The 19,051-nt window shown below is 45.4% G+C and overlaps 9 protein-coding genes across 9 annotated transcripts; 4 read left to right on the top strand and 5 right to left on the bottom strand.

Moving 5' to 3' along the window:
- Positions 1-45: 45 nt before the first annotated feature.
- C7M61_001676 (uncharacterized protein) lies at positions 46-879 on the bottom strand (the record flags this gene model as incomplete). The annotated part of the gene is made up of 1 exon (XM_024857075.1): positions 46-879. The coding sequence occupies one exon, from the start codon at positions 877-879 to the stop codon at positions 46-48; it is 834 nt and encodes a 277-aa protein (XP_024714955.1).
- A 677-nt stretch (positions 880-1,556) lies between these two features.
- On the bottom strand, positions 1,557-2,441 carry C7M61_001675 (uncharacterized protein; the record flags this gene model as incomplete). Its single annotated transcript, XM_024857074.1, has 1 exon — positions 1,557-2,441. The coding sequence occupies one exon, from the start codon at positions 2,439-2,441 to the stop codon at positions 1,557-1,559; it is 885 nt and encodes a 294-aa protein (XP_024714954.1).
- A 909-nt stretch (positions 2,442-3,350) lies between these two features.
- Positions 3,351-5,270, bottom strand: C7M61_001674 (uncharacterized protein; the record flags this gene model as incomplete). Its single annotated transcript, XM_024857073.1, has 1 exon — positions 3,351-5,270. One exon carries the CDS (start codon positions 5,268-5,270, stop codon positions 3,351-3,353), a length of 1,920 nt encoding a protein of 639 aa, XP_024714953.1.
- Positions 5,271-5,718: 448 nt separating this feature from the next.
- On the bottom strand, positions 5,719-7,243 carry C7M61_001673 (40S ribosomal uS14 domain-containing protein; the record flags this gene model as incomplete). The annotated part of the gene is made up of 2 exons (XM_024857072.1): positions 5,719-5,929; positions 7,083-7,243. The coding sequence occupies 2 exons, from the start codon at positions 7,241-7,243 to the stop codon at positions 5,719-5,721; spliced, it is 372 nt and encodes a 123-aa protein (XP_024714952.1).
- A 547-nt stretch (positions 7,244-7,790) lies between these two features.
- On the top strand, positions 7,791-10,103 carry TSR1 (Tsr1p; the record flags this gene model as incomplete). The annotated part of the gene is made up of 1 exon (XM_024857071.1): positions 7,791-10,103. The coding sequence occupies one exon, from the start codon at positions 7,791-7,793 to the stop codon at positions 10,101-10,103; it is 2,313 nt and encodes a 770-aa protein (XP_024714951.1).
- A 557-nt stretch (positions 10,104-10,660) lies between these two features.
- On the top strand, positions 10,661-11,803 carry C7M61_001671 (uncharacterized protein; the record flags this gene model as incomplete). Its single annotated transcript, XM_024857070.1, has 1 exon — positions 10,661-11,803. The coding sequence occupies one exon, from the start codon at positions 10,661-10,663 to the stop codon at positions 11,801-11,803; it is 1,143 nt and encodes a 380-aa protein (XP_024714950.1).
- Positions 11,804-12,444: 641 nt separating this feature from the next.
- On the top strand, positions 12,445-14,019 carry C7M61_001670 (uncharacterized protein; the record flags this gene model as incomplete). The annotated part of the gene is made up of 1 exon (XM_024857069.1): positions 12,445-14,019. One exon carries the CDS (start codon positions 12,445-12,447, stop codon positions 14,017-14,019), a length of 1,575 nt encoding a protein of 524 aa, XP_024714949.1.
- A 170-nt stretch (positions 14,020-14,189) lies between these two features.
- On the top strand, positions 14,190-16,979 carry C7M61_001669 (uncharacterized protein; the record flags this gene model as incomplete). Its single annotated transcript, XM_024857068.1, has 1 exon — positions 14,190-16,979. The coding sequence occupies one exon, from the start codon at positions 14,190-14,192 to the stop codon at positions 16,977-16,979; it is 2,790 nt and encodes a 929-aa protein (XP_024714948.1).
- Positions 16,980-17,046: 67 nt separating this feature from the next.
- Positions 17,047-19,050, bottom strand: C7M61_001668 (uncharacterized protein; the record flags this gene model as incomplete). The annotated part of the gene is made up of 1 exon (XM_024857067.1): positions 17,047-19,050. One exon carries the CDS (start codon positions 19,048-19,050, stop codon positions 17,047-17,049), a length of 2,004 nt encoding a protein of 667 aa, XP_024714947.1.
- Position 19,051: the final 1 nt, after the last annotated feature.

The raw sequence follows: 19,051 nt of genomic DNA, 5'->3' as shown, positions 1-19,051 counted from the left end.
ATTTCCAAACAAACGACTCACAACGGATCAAGCTAGAAAGTATCATCAAATAAGCAAAGCAAACAATCCAGCAAGGCCGCCGAACACAGGAGTCAATTTGACGCCAGCGTCTTCCCAAGAAGTTACACTCGTTGGGAGAACAGTGGAAGATCCATCTGTTGGACCAGGTGTAGGTTCCTCGGGGATACACGACGAGACCGTGACTGTGGTTGGCTCAGACACAGTGATGGTAGTTGGCTCACAAGTGTGTGGTCCACAAGTAGTAATTGTGATGGTTGTCTCGGTTGGGCAGTAAGTCGTGATGTCAGTGAGGGTGGTAGTAGTTGTATTCCAACCTCCGCTAGGGGTAGGCAAGGGTGAAGGAAGACTGATTGGTGGAATTGACGAGGAATCCGAGGGGATTGGAGAAGGAAGACTGATAGGAGGCACCGAAGATGAAGAGTCACCATCAAGCTTCTCGGCATGGAATCTCACTTCGCTGCAATCCTCCCTTGGCTGGGTCTCGTTGGCATACACCAAGTTCGACCGTTCATAGCCATTAGGGTCCTGAGTAACACCACAAGCCCAAGTCTTAAGACCCAACTGAAGGTAATCGTCCTCAATCAGAACTTCGCTTTGACCATCTCCCCGAGAGGCCATCACCACATACTGTCCCAAGGTGGCCAACTTCAGGTCCCAGCCTTCGAGAGAATGTTCGTCCTCATTGTACTCCAAGCCAATGCCCTGGTCGTTGAGGAAAACATAATCATTGCCTGACCTGGCCTCCTTGTTGGCGTAGAGGTACAAGCCATTGTAGTTGTCGTTGGAAGACTCCACGATGAACTGGTAGCGATCGGCGGCGACGGCGGAAGCGAGCAAAACGAGAGAAAGATACATCATTTTTTTGGTAGCTAAATAACCCACGGAAAGCTTGTCTTTAAATATTCCGAGGTTTGGTCCCTATTCCATGACCAGTCTATATTTGGCTTGTCTAAATACGGGAGAGGCTTGCAAAAACAAGGGGTCCAGATGCTCGGAGTAGCCCAAGCCACCTCTTGAGGACCAATTTGGTCATCACAGGTCGAAAAACGTAGTTTTAAATATAGCATACATGACAAATTTCTGTTCAGTTACCTTACGTAGGACCCCTGTTGGCCGACTGCAAAGCCATGCGGCTGTATCAAAATCGCACAATTTACGAGGTGACGCAATACCCCTGCCGATCAGATTAGCGGTACATACACACGGCTGCATTCATTATAATGGCAAAATCTGAGAGGATCGCTGACCATAATGGAAACAGCTTTCTTCTTTCTTCTCCATCGAGTCTAATGGGCAATAGTACCTGATCGAAGTTCTAAAAATATCGGCCAAGACACCGTTTCTGTCAGTGAGACACCGAGACAAACACCGAGCGGGGAGTGTATGTGTGCCTTATTTAGATCTACAGCGTGCTGAAAGATTACTTCATTTAAAAGCTATTTAAAGTACCCTTTAAATCAAAACAGAACGAAGAAAGTGATTTTTTGAAAGTATAACTCAGCCCGAGATCTTAGTGTCTAAACGAAATTAGGAAATTAGATCAACAAAGCAGCGACACCGGCAACACCAGCGACGAAGCCAGCAGCGTTCTTCACAGCAGCACCCTCGAAAGAGGTGACGGAGGCAGAGGTGGATGGAGCAGCAACAGTGGATGGCTTGGTCTCAGTCTCCTTTGGAGCAGTCTCCTTTGGAGCGGTCTCCTTTGGCTCGGTCTCCTTTGGCTTCTCGGTTGGCTCAACCTTAGATGGGTGTGGGGTGGTGGTCTTGTCAACGAGACACTTCTCAGTGATGGTCACGGTCTTTGGCTCGGACACGGTCACCTCCTTTGGAGCACAGACCTTCTCGACACAGGTGGTGACGGTGAAGGTGGTTGGCTCAGGGCAGTAGGTGGTGTAACCAGTCACGGTGACCTGCTTGGTGGTGGTCTGGTTCCAGCCATCGTGGGATGGAGCTGGCTCCTCCTTCTTGTCACCGTCGTCTCTCTGCAAGGAGATCTTGTGACAGGTGTCGTTAGGGGCCTCATCGGCAGCAGCGACACCGTAGTCCTCAACGAAGTGCTGGGATGGGTCGTTAAGGTCCTTACAGGCCCAGAGCTGCTCGGCGATCTTGAGAACACCCTCATCGTTGAAGGTGACCTCGGATGGCTCGACAGCACGGCCACCTTGGAGGAAACCAGCGTCAACACCAACGTTGGCCTGGTCCTCACCGTCGTACTGGTAGAGACGGGCCTCCTCGGCGTTGTAGTGGAACTCAGGGCCAACCTCAGCCTCGAGAAGGAAGAAGTTGATACCAGCACCTTCTCTGACTGGGGAGATACCCTTGCCGTCGACCTCGGCGTTCTCAGAGACGACTCTGAGGTTGAAGGTCTCCTCGGCAGCGACGACAGCGGTAGCGAATAAAGCGAGAGTGGAGTATTTCATTTGGGATTGAAGAATTAGTGCGATAGAAAGAACAAAAAAAAAGAAGAAGACTTCTCTCGAGACAGAAGTTCCATTTATATATCCATGAATAGGCTGGTTAGTTGGCACGGAAAGTGCTTGGTGTTGCAGCCAATAGGTTCCACGCAGGAATCTAAAAATAGGGGGCTTAGACAATGTCAAGGTGCGTCAGGGTCCCACGCATCTCCCTTAGAAAATGCGCTTCGCACCCAAATGCAGCGGTAGCTTGACGTGTCTGTGCACACCCAGATGGTTGTCTGAACTCAATCCAAGCCAGCTGTTGCTTGTTATAGCAATCCCCTCTACATGGCGGCGATTGTTCTTTCGCTTGGCGCCGCTTCTAGCGCGATCACACCGGACATACAACAAATAGTGACCAGCCGCTCTTATGATAATAGGCGGCGCCTCCGGGGCTGAGTTGCTTTAGTTCCCTCGTTTCGGTTAGACGACTGTGATTCCGCACCCTTGTGCAGCAAGCATGCTGTGCAAACTAATGCTTCCAGAAGAACCGCCTCACCTTCCACGGCATCGCTGCTACATGCCTCGGCGACTACAGACTATTTTTGTTATTAATTCTTGATGCTTTTTTTCTCCTCACACCAGCAAAACGTGCACCGTGTTTCAACTGCGGGCTCCTAAAAGGTAATAATTCTTGCTACTTTAAAGCTTGTCTCTGCGAACTTCTATTGTGTTGGTGGTCCATATGTCGTCCCTGGGGCATTGAAAGGCACTTGATTCTTTTGTTCAAGATTTTTTCCCATTTGAATTCCTACCGCAAACAAGTCGAGTGGCGTTTTGCCAAAGAATTGAAATTAGGCAAAGGGAAAGGAAATTAAGAAAAAAAAATCAGGAGATCTTGCTTCGAAGCCCTCTCAAGCTTGCACAAGATCCTCACAACCTTTCATGCCGCTTGTACTCTGTGAAGCGGCTCAAATTAGTCCATGCTTCTTCTGCACGGGCCCGAAGCTCGGGTTCCCGGTGCTTGTCGATGCGCTTGTAGCAATTGCGCACGGTTGGTTCGATAGTTTCTAACCGTGTTAGGAACCCGCCCTCGACAAATACAGGTAGGTCATACTCATACTCGGCATCCCCAAAAATATCATAAATCTGGTTCAAGCTCTCCACAACAATTTCCACTGCTTGCGTTTGCTGACCTGCCCCTTGCGAGAAATGGTCGATTGCCCCAAGTAGGAACTCACCGATGGCCCTCGTAGTCTGAACATTGCCGATGGTTTGTGCCAATGTTCCCATAAAACCGATGCTAGACAATACAAACTCATACGCCAATGCAGGATCATCTTGCTGCGTAGCGTTCCCAATCACCTCTTGGCATTTGTTTAGCAAACTGTCGACTATTTCGGGTCTCACTTTTCTCTGTACGTCCGTCCCGAGACACTTGCTGAGAGCCCAGAAAACATTGAGGCAAAGTCTTTGGGTTTCAATGTCTGCACTGCCTGACACACATTCGATAGCATCCCAGAGCTCCAAAGCACAATTGTACCACGGAACTGGAGTTTCCTTGCTTGTAACAAAAAGCCAGCTAAGATTGTTGAGTGCTACTAACACCTTCCCAGTAAGGCCTAAGCCAGAACCGTGTTCGTGGTCAAATTTTAACAAATGTAAACATGATGCAAACGCGGTGTCTAAAAGAAACGATCTGACTTCCTCTCCCAAAACAACCAGGGCTTCCATAGAACCTTCGTCGATTGCGAGGTATTCACATAAGCTTGTGAAAAGGTCGATCGTCACATCAATAGCCTGTAGATCCGCAGAAGCTTGAGCCTTCTCTGGACTGACTCCGCCAAAAGGCACGTCGATATCCTGAGGCTTCTCCTCCTTCTTGTCGCGGTTATCCTTCTGCACTGGCTCGGTGTCAGTCGTGTTTAACTGTTTGTGTATCTCATCAAGGTTCGTGCCTGAGATAGTGTGAAAAATGTTTCCAAGTATAGAAAGACACGCCTTCTCTTTACTGACTTCTTTCTTGGCTTCAGGGTCTACCTCGTATATGTGGAATCGAAGACCTTCCACATAAACTTTTCCCAAATGGTTTTTGTCGTGGACAGGATCTTGCAATGCACTCTCTAATGCGCTAAGTGAGAAATTCGTGTTGTTGACAAGCTCCACGATAAAGTCGGAAGAGTCCGATGCAAATTCATAGAGGAGATCCAAAAGCGCATTGAATAGCTTGAGAGAAGTCCTGAGTTTTGGGGTGTTGAACGCAATCAACGACACTGTAAGCGGAAGGATCCGGTCCATCTTGCTGCAGATATGTTCGTATAATTCGTCAGAGCTTGCTGCAATAGCAACAACGAGAGACAAAAGATTCTCGGTGAAATCATACAACAAAAGTGCCCTTTTCTTCTCCATTTTCTTCTCCAGATTGTTGTCGATGAACTCGAACGACTTCTCGATCTTTTCGAGGCCTTTCTCCATTGCAGCCCAAATGTTAGACCGCCACAAGTGTTTGGCCACTTCATGTCCTTCCTCAATTGTCAAGTTCCTCAAAAGGCCGAACAGCTCCACCACGATCTCATCATTCAGATCATTGAGGGTCTGCTCCAATAATGTAGTCACAAGACGCTCTTTGAGGAGAAGTCTTCTCATTCTGGCATCTTCAGCGAGAACCATGATAGCACTGAGTGCCACGGATCTATCATTTGGAGCTGAGGATGATAACTTGGATATCAAAGGGACGATCTTGTTTTGTCTGGTATTCTCATCCTTTATGTCCTGTTTCGATGAGCCGTCCTTACGGGCAACAGGATTCGTTCTCGATTTCTGAGATCTTCTTCCTTTCCTCAACTTTCCCATTTTAAGGTATCTTTACTCGTAGTCAAAATACGCATCGATGAGATGGGCAGTAGTGCACCCCATATACAGGCGATCCAGTATCGATTACAGTAGTGAGGACTTATTCAGCGTCTACCAAAGCAATACTGTTACATTTAGATGATTTTTATTTACTGCTTAAGCACCATGAAAAACATGGGCTATCTCTCTGTTTTGTTGATAATGTGTTTGTTCAGTACGTGACTTGCAAAACCGTCTGTGAACTTGAACTGCTACTTGAAGGAAAATAACTTCAATTGGGAATGCCTGATCGATGTAAATGGAGTTCATATGTTCACCTTCAAACTGCAATGAGTCTGTTAATCGACGGTGATTGCTCGAAGGCCAGTAGGCCGGCTGCAAGGACGATGAATCAAAGTTCAAAACACCACCCTTTTAGTATATCCGTAATTGACCATCTTTAAGTACTCTAATTTGGCTTACCAGTCGTCTCAACTGAGTCTGTCCTAATCTCTGCATGCTGAAGGTCTTTCTGTAGTTCCTCCCTAGGCTCATCTTTGAGAGCTGGATCCAGGATCTTGCTAAGAGTGTCCTTGACATCTTGCCAGGATTTGGGCTGGTCGTCGTAATCTCTCACATAGACGCCTTCCTTGAGATTGCCGTCCTTTTTGAGTTGTTCACTGTTGTTAGTCGAATTCAGCATTGTTGAAGCGCATCTTACTTACACAATCAATGGCTGCCAGAACTTGACACCAGTGTACCAGCCAATGGCGCCTACAGCGACGACTGTAATAGCTTTTCCTGCTCTTCCTGACATCACCGGTGCTTGAGACTAGCAATTGAGAAATCTGAAGATACAACTTTGGTCACGTGCAACTATTTTCTATCAAAACCCTGACCGTTGTCAAGCGAAGAATGGAAGAATAAATAAAGTAAGTTGATGGACCTTCAGAACAGAAAAGAGAAAATTTCACTACCTTATAGTGTACTAGTTGTGTCCGGCTTTGGGTCGATAATAGGTAGTGCGGTTTGCAGCTATTATATAGTCAGTAACGGGCTTACCAGATCAAGATCGGATGGATACTTGATACATATACAATTGGCTTAATCTTCTCACATTGGTATATTAGACAGATAAAATCTTTTAGGTATTTTTGAAAAGTAGCCAAACCCTAGAAATTAGATGAGGTCGTGCGAGACCCACTGAGGTATATAAGGTCTCAACTTTCCCATCAAGTCTTTTCTTCTTCAATCAAAAAGTAAACGGGAATATTTGCCACGACGAGATAATGTAAATTGTCAAGTTATCATCGTTGCCATATTATCATAATATTGCATTCCCCAGAGTAGCTAAAACCCACTAGGAAGTTTGTTATCCGACGGGTCTCTTTAGTGAGGCGATGGATTTTGAATGTCGATTAATTGGGTTACATCTTTAAGAAATAATACTCTTGTAGTGTCAGCGAAAACGGTGATCAGCTTCTACGTTTTATATTGTGCCATCGCCATTGGTAGAGCCTGTGATGGCCACTTACAACAGCAGATGTTGCAAAAGCTAAAGCACAGTAGGCTTTCGATCAAGCGGATGGGGATCGAGTTTAAAGCAATTCCTTCTAGAATCGTTTCGTACAAATTTGCGTCATGTCCAGTCACTAAGTTCCAAGGAGGGAAGTCCGTGTCTTTCCTAGTATGAACCGGTGTCTGATCTGTCGGGACTTCAAGATGCTACTCTACAATCCATGTTACCTATCGAATGATGATGTATTTATACAGTAAAACCGCATTAGCCCGTGGGCCTATGATAAGATTAGGGTGACAGGGTTTTAACGGTACTTGTTGAAACCAATGTCCTTAGCCTTCTCTCTGAAGCACTGACGGCAGACGTCCAAACCGTACTTTCTGATCAAACCAGAGTGAGTACCGCAAACTCTGCACTTTCTAGAACCCTTACCGTAGTGTCTTGGGTGGGAGAACCAAACGTTTTCGTGAGCCATATTCTGTTGGTTAGTATAAAGCTTGTATGGGGAAGATCAGATGATGAAAGGATGCAAAGGACGGCGTTGGAGACGAGTATTTTAATAACTGGTATGGGATGGAAGTTTCTGAACTTTCGATGGAGGTGTTTTAATATGTTGTGGAGACTGGATTGGACATGAGTAGGACTATCAGGACATTAAACTCGTTTGTGGTGGAAAAATAAAGTTGGCGTTTGTAAAGGTACATTCTGTTATTCAATCCTTTCACTGGGAAACATCATCGATCCGTAGTGTTTACTTTATCACATACGAATTACTTGACTTTGGTGTAGCGTTTGAAGTAGATATTGAAAATTTCCTTAGTAACGAGCGCCAGTCCGGTAGATTGAGAAAAATTTGCTACGTGCGGGTACCGAGAATCGAGGTCGCGAGCGAACCTGTACACCCATACTAGGACACCGGGCCGCCGCACCTAGGGCTTGTGCCCTAAGGCCATCGCGCCTGCGATGAGCTACATACGATCATTATCACCATAGTAAACCCCACAAATCCTGGAATTAGCATTATGGGAAGAAGTGGTCATTCGCATAGAAGCACCCTTAAGAAAGACCACAAACCATTCAAGTCAAGACATGCGTCAAAGGGTCTGTTGAAGAACCAGTACAAGGGTAAGGTTGAAAAGGCCGGTCCCGGATCAGGAAAGACCCAGAAGGTTGTGTCTAAATTGCAGAGGAAGAACCAAAGCAAGCAGCTCAAGGATCATAAAATCTTGGAGACCAAACTTGCCAGACGTTTGTTTGAAGGAGCCTCGGGTGCCGAGAAGATCATCACCGTTATTGCACTTACACCAGATCTTTCACCAGCAGGCATTGCATCTCAATTAGTGAACAGCATAAAGGCCACTCCGGAAGATCCCGATATTGAATTCTCCAGTCCATCGGTGGTTTCGCTCAGATTGCCACGTTTCAAGTCCAATGTCAAGTTCATCATTCCAGATCAGACCAACTTGATCTCCATCTTGGATGCGACAAAGGTGTCAGACTATGTCATCTTTGGCCTTTCTGCAGAACAAGAAGTCGACAAAGACTATGGTGAGCTGATCTTAAGAGCCATTGTGGCCCAAGGTGTTGCATCTGTTGTGGGTGTTTTACCCAATGTCATTTCTGCATACCCAAAGAAGAACCTACAACAAGATATCCGTCAATCTTTACAATCGTTCTTCACACATTTCTTCCCCACCGAAGAGAAGCTTTATGCTCTCGAATCTGAATCGGAGGCTCTCAATTGTATTCGTACCATTGCACAAAAGATGCCAAAGGCTATAAGTTGGAGAGATTCCAGAGCATATGTCCTTGCTGACAGCTTGAACTGGGTCGCTGATTCTGATCAAGGAGGCTTTGTCATCGTTGAAGGTACGGTGAGAGGTGTGGGCTTCAACGCCAATAGACTTGTGCATATCCCTGGCCATGGTGATTTCCAGGTTCAGCGTATTGAAAAAATTGCCAAGCACAAAAACCCAATGGAAGACGAGGACGTTCTCGCGTACAACGCGGACATTAACCAAGAAACACTTGAGGAGCTCAATCCTGAGGAGGCTGACATGGAAGACTTTGATGAATATGAGTACGACGACTATGGTGTCAGAATGGAGGGCAAGAACTATTTCGATGGAGGAGCAAACGAGAAAAACAAGAGATTCAAAGCACCAGAAGGCACCTCCGAATATCAGAGCAAGTGGTTGCTTGATGACGTACTTGAAAATGCATCTGACGCAGAGAGTATCGATGAAATGGAGGAACTTGGTGAAGATGATATCGAGGAAGATATGGAAGACAATGGCATGGACGATGATGATACTAAATCGCAGTTTGGTGACGCTCAGCTGGAGATGTTCGTCGAATTATCTCCCGAAGAAGAAGAAGAACAGCTCAAACAGTACAGAGCTTTGGAGAAGGAAGACCGTGAGTTCCCAGACGAAATCGAATTAGCACCCGAGGAGTCAGCTAAAGATAAGTTGGGCGATTACAGAGGTATCAAATCTCTTGGAAACTGCGATTGGCACTGGGACGAGCAGGACTCTGAAAGACCATCAGTATACAGCCGGTTGCTTAGGATCAATCACTTCAAGGCAACCCGTAACAAGTTACAGAAAGACGCCGCTAAGGAAGCACAGACTGCTCCAGGCCAGAAATATCGTCTTTTCATCCGTGCTCCACCTTCCGTTGTGGAAAACGTCGATGTCAGCGTCAATCCATTCGTTGTCTACCTGTTGCTCCAGCATGAACACAAGTTGGCTGTTACCAATTTCTCCTTCTCAACTTGGGAGGACTACGAAAAGCCAGTCCCATCTGGCGAGCAGCTTATCGTGCAATACGGATTCAGAAGACAGGTTATCAACCCTCAATTCAACCAGGCATCAAACCCCTCCAACAATGTGCATAAGAGTGAAAGGTTCGCTCACCAAGGAGAACTCAGCATTGCTACCACAATTGCTCCTCCAATTTTCCACAATGCTCCGGCCATTTTCTTCAAGACCACATCAGAGGGTGGTTTAGAGCTTGTTGGCCAAGGTACTTTCTTGAATTGCGACCACACCAGAGTGATGGCAGAAAGAGTGGTCTTGACGGGTCACCCAGTGAAGATTCACAGACGTCTCGTCACGGTGAGGTATATGTTCTTCAATTCCGAAGACATCAACTGGTTCAAGGCTGTGCCTTTGTTCACCAAATCGGGCAGGACTGGTTTCATCAAGGAGAGCTTGGGTACTCATGGTTATTTCAAGAGTACCTTCGATGGACGTCTTTCTGCACAAGATGTTGTTGCGATGGCGCTCTACAAGCGTGTTTGGCCTACGTTGTCTCATCTGTGGGTTGCTTAATTTTGTAATAATAGAAATAATAGGTGGGATCGTTGTCGTAGATGAGAGACTAGATGGAAATGGCTGCAAAATGGGCTGACATCAGGGGCAATGCTGTAGAACCCCAAGTTCAAACGGCCAATAAGGCCAAGATTAAAATAAGCTTTTTGACTCGTCTTTTTTTTGTGATCCATGGAATTTCTAAAGCATGACCGCTGAACTCCGACTATTAGTGCGAAGAGTGGATTATCGAAGATGAGAGATAATACCGATTAGAATACTGTTACCGTGAAAAGATCACATCACTTCAATAAATTCTGATTCTGGAAAAGTGACTGAATTTACGAAATATAAGCCGTAATTGGTTTAATAGATCTGCAGAGTCTAGCCCAACTAGTCAGATCTTATCGCCTCATTCTTCGCACTATTTCTATACCTCTGCATTTGCTACTCATCTCCAACCACAACTTATTATGAGTGTGACGACTTTACCACAAGGGTTTACCCCAGCCACCGCCAGCTTTACATGTAATTCATGTTCAGTACGGTTCGTCAGTGCTGATTTACAGAGACAGCATATGAAGACTGAATGGCACAGATATAACTTGAAGCGAAGGGTCTCTGGACTTCCACTGATTTCATCTGACATCTTTGCTGAGAAGGTCCTCGCCTCTCAAAGCACTAGAAGTGATTCCAGAGAAGAGGACGAATTTGGCTTCCATGTCAACCACAGAAGAAAATCAGGGAAGGGCGAGAGACAGATTACTAAGAAAGAATTGAAGCAGATGGCAAGAGCAGAAAGAGGCAGAGAACTCGATTTTCCTGAGACAATAGTGGAAAGAGGCACTAGTCCTGCTCCATCGTTTGATTCTACGTTCTCATTGGGTGAATCAGAGCACTTTTTGTCGGAAGGAGATTTCGACACCGGCTCTGAGTTGAACTACTCCGAGCCAGAAGGCACATACTCTGGAAGAGATTCTGATACCGAGGAGCTGTATGTAAGTGGTTCTGAATCAGAGCCCGAGGACGATCTCGACGAATTACCAAACTACTATTGCTTCTACTGCGGTAAGAACAATGCCCTGGTGGAGAATAACTTGAGGCACATGCTGAGTAAGCACGGCCTTTATATCCCCGAAAGAACATTTTTGAGTGACCTTGATGGTTTGCTCACATTCCTTAACGAAGTTATCTACATTGACAACGAATGCCTCACATGTGGCTTTGAAGGCAAGTCTCTTGAGAGTATAAGACAGCATATGATATCCAAGGGACATTGCCGTATGCCTTACGAGACCAAAGGCGAAAAAGCCGTCTTCGACGAATTTTATGACTTTTCTTTGGCATCGGAGCTGCCAACTGCTCCCACCACATCGAAGAGGGTGGCTTTTTCGGAGAACGAAGACCACTTCGAGATTGAGGACTTGCCAAATTACACAGCAGATTCACGCGAGCTTACACTCCCATCGGGCTCCCGTGTGCTTCACAGAGACGTCAGACAGCCTCGTCTGTCCACGAGTTTGGTTGTTCGGGATGCTCCAGAACTGACAAAGACCGTTGCTTTAGTCGACAGAAGGTTTGCGCCTGGCATAACACTGAAGGAGGTCACGAAACAGGAGAAGGCTGTCAGACGTATGGAGCTCAAGAGCAGGAATACACAGGAGAGAAGACGTAAGAAGGTCAATTACCAGGCTCACTTCAGAGACGAGCTTCTCCAGTAATTGGCTACTTGACGCATTGGGTAAATAGAGGCAATGAAGGGACTTTGCTTCTGCGAGCGTAGCATTATGAACTGGGCAGGCCATGCTGGTTGATGCCTTGATCTAAGTAGTTGTCTGTCTCTAGGTTGAACCGTGGTGTGACTACACTATACACAATTCGGATCCAAATACTAATTGCGGGGTACATAAAGATAAAACCAGAAAGCTTACAAGGTGTTTGATTTTTTCCTAAAATCATCAACTAACACTAGATTTTAATCGAGTATATTCTACCTACAGCTTTCTTGCTATTGTAGACTTGCGTACTGTCTCTGGTAGTGCAGCTGATTTCGCAGCCACAGATAAGCATTTGGTCTACCTCATCCTTTCTGCACTTATCCCCGCTGTTGACAACTAAAACTCATCCTCAATTCTGAAGATCACTAAGCTATTTCCGAGGATCAAAAGACTCCCTTACTACATAAGCATCAGCAGAAAGATGTCATCCAGTCTTCTTCCTGTAAGGTTATATTTTCTACACACTCCACGCGCCTCGCAGAAGGCGATCGAACTTCCAGAAACGCTATTCAGTATAGTGAAGTCCTAGCACCATTTAAGTCTTCTCATTCCTTCATTATCACTATTATCCCTCTTTATGCTTTATGGTGTACGAGACTTATCTATATGATTTGTTAGCAGTGACCCCACAGGCACTGGGAGATGAAATATGCAAGGCTTACAAGAAACTAGCCCTCAAGTATCATCCTGACAAAACCAACCATGATCCAGATCTCACAGAAAAGTTTAAGGAAGCAACTCAGGCTTACGAAGTTTTAAAAGAACCGCGTACAAGACGAGTATACGATGTCTATGGCCCTGGTGGCCTAGATGGTCTGGTTGCAGCCAAACAGGAGCAGCAGAGGAGAGCAGCTCCGCAGAGATTTCCATTCCAACAAGACCTATTCTCACATATGTTCAATGAAATGAACTCCGTGTTTCAAGGCTCCCCTTTTGATGATCACTTTGGGCTTTTTGGCGGTTCTATGAATGCTGCAGGCAGTAAAATGAACATGGGGTTTAACATGAACATGAACATGAACATGAATACACCAGGCAATGGCAAACGGGTCATACGACCAGCCCCGGCCGATCCTCGTACCCAATCATTGCAACAAGGCCCCGATATTCAGCATACATTTAAGGTCACACTAGCAGATATGTACTATGGTCGCCTGGCAAAATTCCAGCTCCCCAGAAGGGCCAAGTGTGGAACCTGTAACGGTATCGGTGGCCTCAACCCACAGACCTGCCGTCAATGTAAGGGCCTGGGTCGCGTGCATGTGCTGATGTCCAATAGGTTTTCTAGTTACGAAGAAATCTCCGCGTGTCAACCTTGCAAGGGTACAGGGATTTATTTTTCCGAAAGAGACAGATGCCCTGATTGTAAAGGTGGCTTCAAGATGGAGAAGAAAATTCTCAATGTCAGCATACTTCCTGGACTGAAACACGGGGACAAGTGTATCATACGAGGAATGGCGGATGAGGGCAGAAACATTAAGCCCGGAGATGTGGTGATCCACCTTCAAGAGCTTCCACACCCGTCTCTAATAAGGCGCAATAACGATCTTTTTCTCGAGCAAGACATTGACTTGAAGACAGCACTTGTCGGCGGGACAATCTTCGTTCACGACTTCATCAATCCTGGAGAGGACCTAAAGATATTTATCAACGTACACGGTAACGATGCCATGAATGACTCAGTGAACGCTGCTATCAAGCGCGGAGAAGTTGTGGGCTCCATTAACCTGAACACACCGAAGATTGTGAAAGGAATGGGAATGCCCATAAATCTGAGTATTCGCAATGGCAAATATTATCAGAAGTCAGATTTGGAAACAGATTCTTCTGATATCACACGTGGAGACTTGTATATCAGGTTCAACGTTCAGATTCCATCAATAGAACAGTTTGCAAGCTTAGAGGATATTGCTCAATTGTCAAAGATCCTACCGGGCAAGCCGGCAGAGCACCCGGACAAGGTCGCGACTCACGAGCATAATCTTTCAAACTTGCCAGGTGCTGAACCTAAGATCAAACAATCGCCAGAAGAGTATGATTATGACCAAATTGAGGTCGACAGTCAAGGTCTGAGAGAAGAGGAGCAAGACGATATATTCTACATGGGTGAGTGGTCAAAGGAAGCAGAAAAGAAGAAGAAAAGAAGAGTCAACGCATGAGCTCTGATTTTAAAAGGATCAGATGAAGCGAAATTTTGATTCCGGAAATGAGGAATCGACAAACCTTTTATATAGCCCAGATGAATAACATGGTTTCGGCTCTCGACTTTCCTGTACGCGATATCAACATAGATCAATCTCACTACAACCGATAAGTAACAGGTCAACGAATGAGTGAGCCACGTGTGTTGGAGCCTGCGATCATAAAAGATCTCTCCAACCATATTTATGAAAGAAGAAAAGCAACCGCATTTCAAATTGAGGGTTTCACGAAGCAAGCACTCGCAAGAAATGATTCTCCAACGATCTCCAAAATCATAGCTGAACTCACCGAGCTTCTCGATGGTATTTCGACTTCTGCTACAATGGGAGCTATCACTGCTCTTGGCAGTGTTTCTGTGGCTTTGGGCTCCTTTGCCATTGCATATTTCCTAGACGATATCGTTAGACCCATATTCCGTACATTTAGAGATACGGACGCAAGAGTGCGTTATTATGCATGTGAGTCTCTTTACAATATATCTAAGATTGCAAGAGGCGAAATCCTCTTATACTTCAATGAAATCTTCGACATTTTGTGCATCTTGGTGACGGATACTGAGTCTTCGGTTAAGAACGCGGCCGATATCCTTGACAGGTTGATCAAAGACATTGTGAGTGCCAAGTCAACAAACTATGTCTCCATTTTGCATCAAAAACCCGAGGAATCTACTGAAATTGAATCAAATGTCATGGGACCAGATGGTCGCTCGATCCAAGTGAATAACCCTCAGGATGCGTCCAAAGCATTCTCCTTGCCAAAGTTTATTCCCACACTTTTAGAACGCATGTACACCATTGACCCCTTTGCCAAAAAATTCCTATTGAGTTGGTTGGAGCTATTCGATGATATTCCTTCGTTAGAGTTACTCACGTTTTTGCCAAACTTTTTGGAGCCTCTCCTTCGGTTCTTCATGAACAATTGTCCATCTGACGTCCGCGTCGAAACCCACAATCTTCTCAATATCTTTTTGAAAGAAATTAGGAGTATCTACAAGGTTAAGTATGAGTTAAAGAGGAGACAGCTTGTCGCAGAAAGCCAGAAAGGCTCTCGACAGAACATTGAGGAAGATATGGAAGGACTCACTGTTGAACCCAAACAAGCCACTGATGATGATGACGCATCTATAAAGTCCAGCTCAACCACTGTCATTAGACGTCCTGTTCATCAAGATAACGAGCAAGCAGAGGGTGAAACAAATGACGTATCTCAAGACGACACGTCTCTTTTCATCGATGGTCAAGATATATTCATAGACTGTCCTCGAATTATCGATATCTTACTCTCATTTTTGAGATCTGGTCTGTCCAATTCTTCTTCGGATGTTAAAATCAACGACCTTTCTGCCGAGTCTCATGATATCTACTTGGAGATACAATCGACTGTACTTAAATGGTTACAGGAGCTTGTTTGTATCACTCCAACTAGCTTTTCAAAGTTTCTTCCAGATTGTATCGCAATCAATATGCATAATATCTCCTTGACGGACGACAACAAAGACAATGATCTCAGATCTCAGTTTTTGAATTTCAATCAAGCTTTACAATCATACCTTGTCAGACTCAATGAAAGTGCCACGGATTCAACTACGAACAATTCGAAAGACAGTAACTCTGACCAGCCAGAAGTTAGCGACAATGCAATCGAGGGCTTAAATAAAGATGTTCTAGATGAGTTCACAGAGTTGTATCTCAACAAAGCATTGAGAGTTGTGATGAACGAGTGCCTACATAATGTCAATGAGCTTTCACGATTGACACTGATGGACTGGCTCACATTCCTTTACTCGAGCTATCCAGGAAGTTTCTTCGAAATCGACGAAAGCAAGAAGGGTGACAGTCAGGATCGATACCTTTTTGATTTGACTGCTCTTTTGAGGTCGTCCACAGACTCGAGTAATGAGGTTATTTCTAAAGTATTGCTGTTGGCATCCAAGATCTCCGAAGATAATCAGGAATTTTTCAAGGAGTTTATGGTGAAATTGATTTTCTTCTTCGAAACGGATGGCGTGGAAAACAATGGAAGAACAGGAGAGCCTGACGAGCCATCTTCGGGGCCAAATGCAATCTCAAGAGGCAAGGTCGAGTTCATGATCAGGAGACTTTGCGTCTCTATAAGTGCCGAAAAGATTTTCCAAACGCTATCTGAGGTATTGGTTTCCTTCGAGAAGTTGAATCTAGAGTTTGTTGGCAACATTGTTGTTACACTCAACAACATTTTGCTTACAACTCACGAGCTTCAGGGTCTTCGCACGAAGCTAAAGAATCTTGACTTTCAGAAGCCTGAGGATTGGGTATTCTTTTCGACTCTTTTCCAAAGCTGGTGTCACAGCCCAGCTAGTGCCTTGTCGATATGTTTACTCACTTCCAACTATGAATTGGCTTTCCTTATAATCAAATGCCTTGGTGAACTGGAGGTTACTTTTCAATTACTCACTCAGCTTGATATCCTTATCCAGCTTCTTGAAACTCCAATCTTTTTGAAATTGAGACTTCAGTTATTGGAACCGGACAAGCATCCACATTTATACAAGACGCTTTATGGTATTCTCATGATCATGCCACAGTCGTCAACATTTACAACTTTGAGAAACAGATTGTCAACCGTGGCCCCATTCCATGGACAGAGCAGTAACTCCGGCTTCTCATTGAATACGCCAACATCGACTCCAGGTGCCGTTGCCTCTTCAAACAGTGCCCAACTCAATACGAGAAGAAAGAGAATTCATGAGTTGGCTGACAAGTTCAGTAAAGTGAATGATTTACATCAGGCCTACAGATCAAGGCGGCGCTTGCAAGATTCTATCGTGGTCGAAGACTCTGGTAGAGACTCGCACAGACAGACAACTGAGCCCTCAATCGCAAGCACTGAGCAAAAGGGTGCCAAGTCAAAAGATATTAAGAGGTCTAGTAAGAGATAGTTCTTTTTATGTTTATCACTTATTTATGAAGAATGCAATGTGGTTCGAAATGCTAGATATGAAGACCCTAATTGTTTTCACCGATCGCCGATGGCGTCGTTGGGACATTATGAGGCGGTGATCTTCTGTTTGGACGGGGAGATTTGGGGGAGAATGGGTTTGTAGAAGCTTTGGAAGGATCCGGCGAGTTATACAACGACTCAGGGTTGACACCCAGGGCCACATCGAGTGAATACCTGTGGTGTACCATGGCGCCTTCGGATCGCAAGTAGTGGAAAACGGATTCGGAGAGGTCCTCCAAACTCTGAAGAACTGAGGTGTTGGTTGTAGATTCCGATGTTCGTTTCTCCTGATTTGGACACTGATCAGTTGAGGCAGACCCACGAGAATTACTCTTAGTCTCAGCTGTCGAGTCCGAAGTTCTATGTGAGTAGGCATTCGGTAACATGGGCTCTGCAGAATTTTCCTCGGATGATGTGAATGTTGCTTCTGATCTTGTTACCGGTTGCATTGAATAAAGTGCAACATTCGATAAGTTGGGCGTTGAGCGCTCTCTTTTAGAGACAAGGTCAACATTATCAAAGTTGTAAACGTATGTTTGGGATGGTGTCTTGCGATGTCCGTTGCCGTTGGTTACCAAATGTGAGTTGCCTGATCCTCTACCAGGCGACTTATCGAGCGAAGATATATATCTTTGTTTCCAATCCCCGATACTCACGGGCGAATTGTTGTACACTGGATCAAACATGTTAGCATTGAAGCTGATTTGTGGAGATGGAAGTGGATCAGAAAGAAGCGAGGCATTTTGGTTATCTGACTCTTTAGCAGGTTTCGTGTTTCGTGGGGTCCTAGGCTCACGACGGCTTCTCTTACCGACGTGCTTGTCCGGGCGATCGGAGGGACCCGAGGAAGAGGAAGACAGGAAATTCTGGCTAGGCTTCTCTTTTGGTTTTCTCTCTTTCTTATGGAAGCCCTGCTGCTTAAGCCTGAAGTCGATTTTTGCTGCGATTGTTCTTCTCATAAGGATCTCAAAAAGAAGTCTGGTCTCGAGCTGTTCTTTCTCCTTGCTGGTGAAGCTTTGTGCCTCAAGGGGAAACAAAACATGAAGCTTTGGTGGAATGCTGCTTTTTGTTTCAAACGCTGCCTGTCTATAATCCCTGAATACTCTCTCCTTGTACTGAACATTATCGCTATAAGTGAGTTGCTGTGGTCTCTGAATCCTAGGGGGTGCTAGGGATCTCTCTTGTGGAAGCGGCGATTTCTCCGAAGCCAAAATTTCACTTTTTTGCTGCTCACTGTCCCGGAAGATGGGTTGTTGAGGGGGCATATGCATCAATTGTGGATAAATGTTGATCGTGGGAATAAGACTAATGATGTTCGTGAACTGGTAGGCAGCCATGGACTGCGGTAGAATTTCTCTCATGACTTCTCCGCCGTGTGTGTTGAGAAAGTTTTCAAACTCGTCCTCAGATGAAAATTTGGGTGCCGTCTTAATTGGATAGTAGTTGAAGGACCTTCTTCTGCGTACTGGAAACAAAAAAGATAACTTCGGTTGCTTCTTCTTCCGTCCTTTTGATTCTCCGCCTGAAGTTGTCAGCTCATCGACTATTAGACCTTCGGGTAGGTCTTCTCTTCTAACCATCTTGGTCCTCTTCCTGATTCCATGTCTATGTCTCATGGAGGCCAGCCTCGAGATCACAGAGTTACCCCGCCGAAGCTCAGAGTCATCTATTAGGGTCACTGTTGGGTGTCTGTTATGGGAAGATGTGAATGCATCGACAGGTGATCTTCCGTTATGGATACCATTTTCGATATCAATGTATGCTGGGGATTTAGTTGGAGATGGGTGCTGTCTATGAGGCGAGTTCGGGTCATATAGAACACTGAAGGGATTGCTTTGTTGTCTCTTATGTGTTGTATCTTGGGGTTCTTTGAGCAATGGAGTTCTTCCAGGGGTGCTAATATGAGATGCTGTGCTGCCGTAGGAGAACTGTCGGGATAGTTCTGATGCCCTTGACCGAACCGATTGGATCGTGTCCGGATCCGGCCACTGAGGGGTAGATACTATCATG

This window comes from Candidozyma pseudohaemuli, assembly GCF_003013735.1.
Source record: "Candidozyma pseudohaemuli strain B12108 chromosome Unknown scaffold00002, whole genome shotgun sequence".
In the NCBI taxonomy this organism is placed as follows: Eukaryota; Fungi; Ascomycota; class Pichiomycetes; order Serinales; family Metschnikowiaceae; genus Candidozyma; species Candidozyma pseudohaemuli.
The sequence above is the reverse complement of the archived record's forward strand: the minus strand, read 5'-3'. Positions and strand labels throughout refer to the sequence as shown.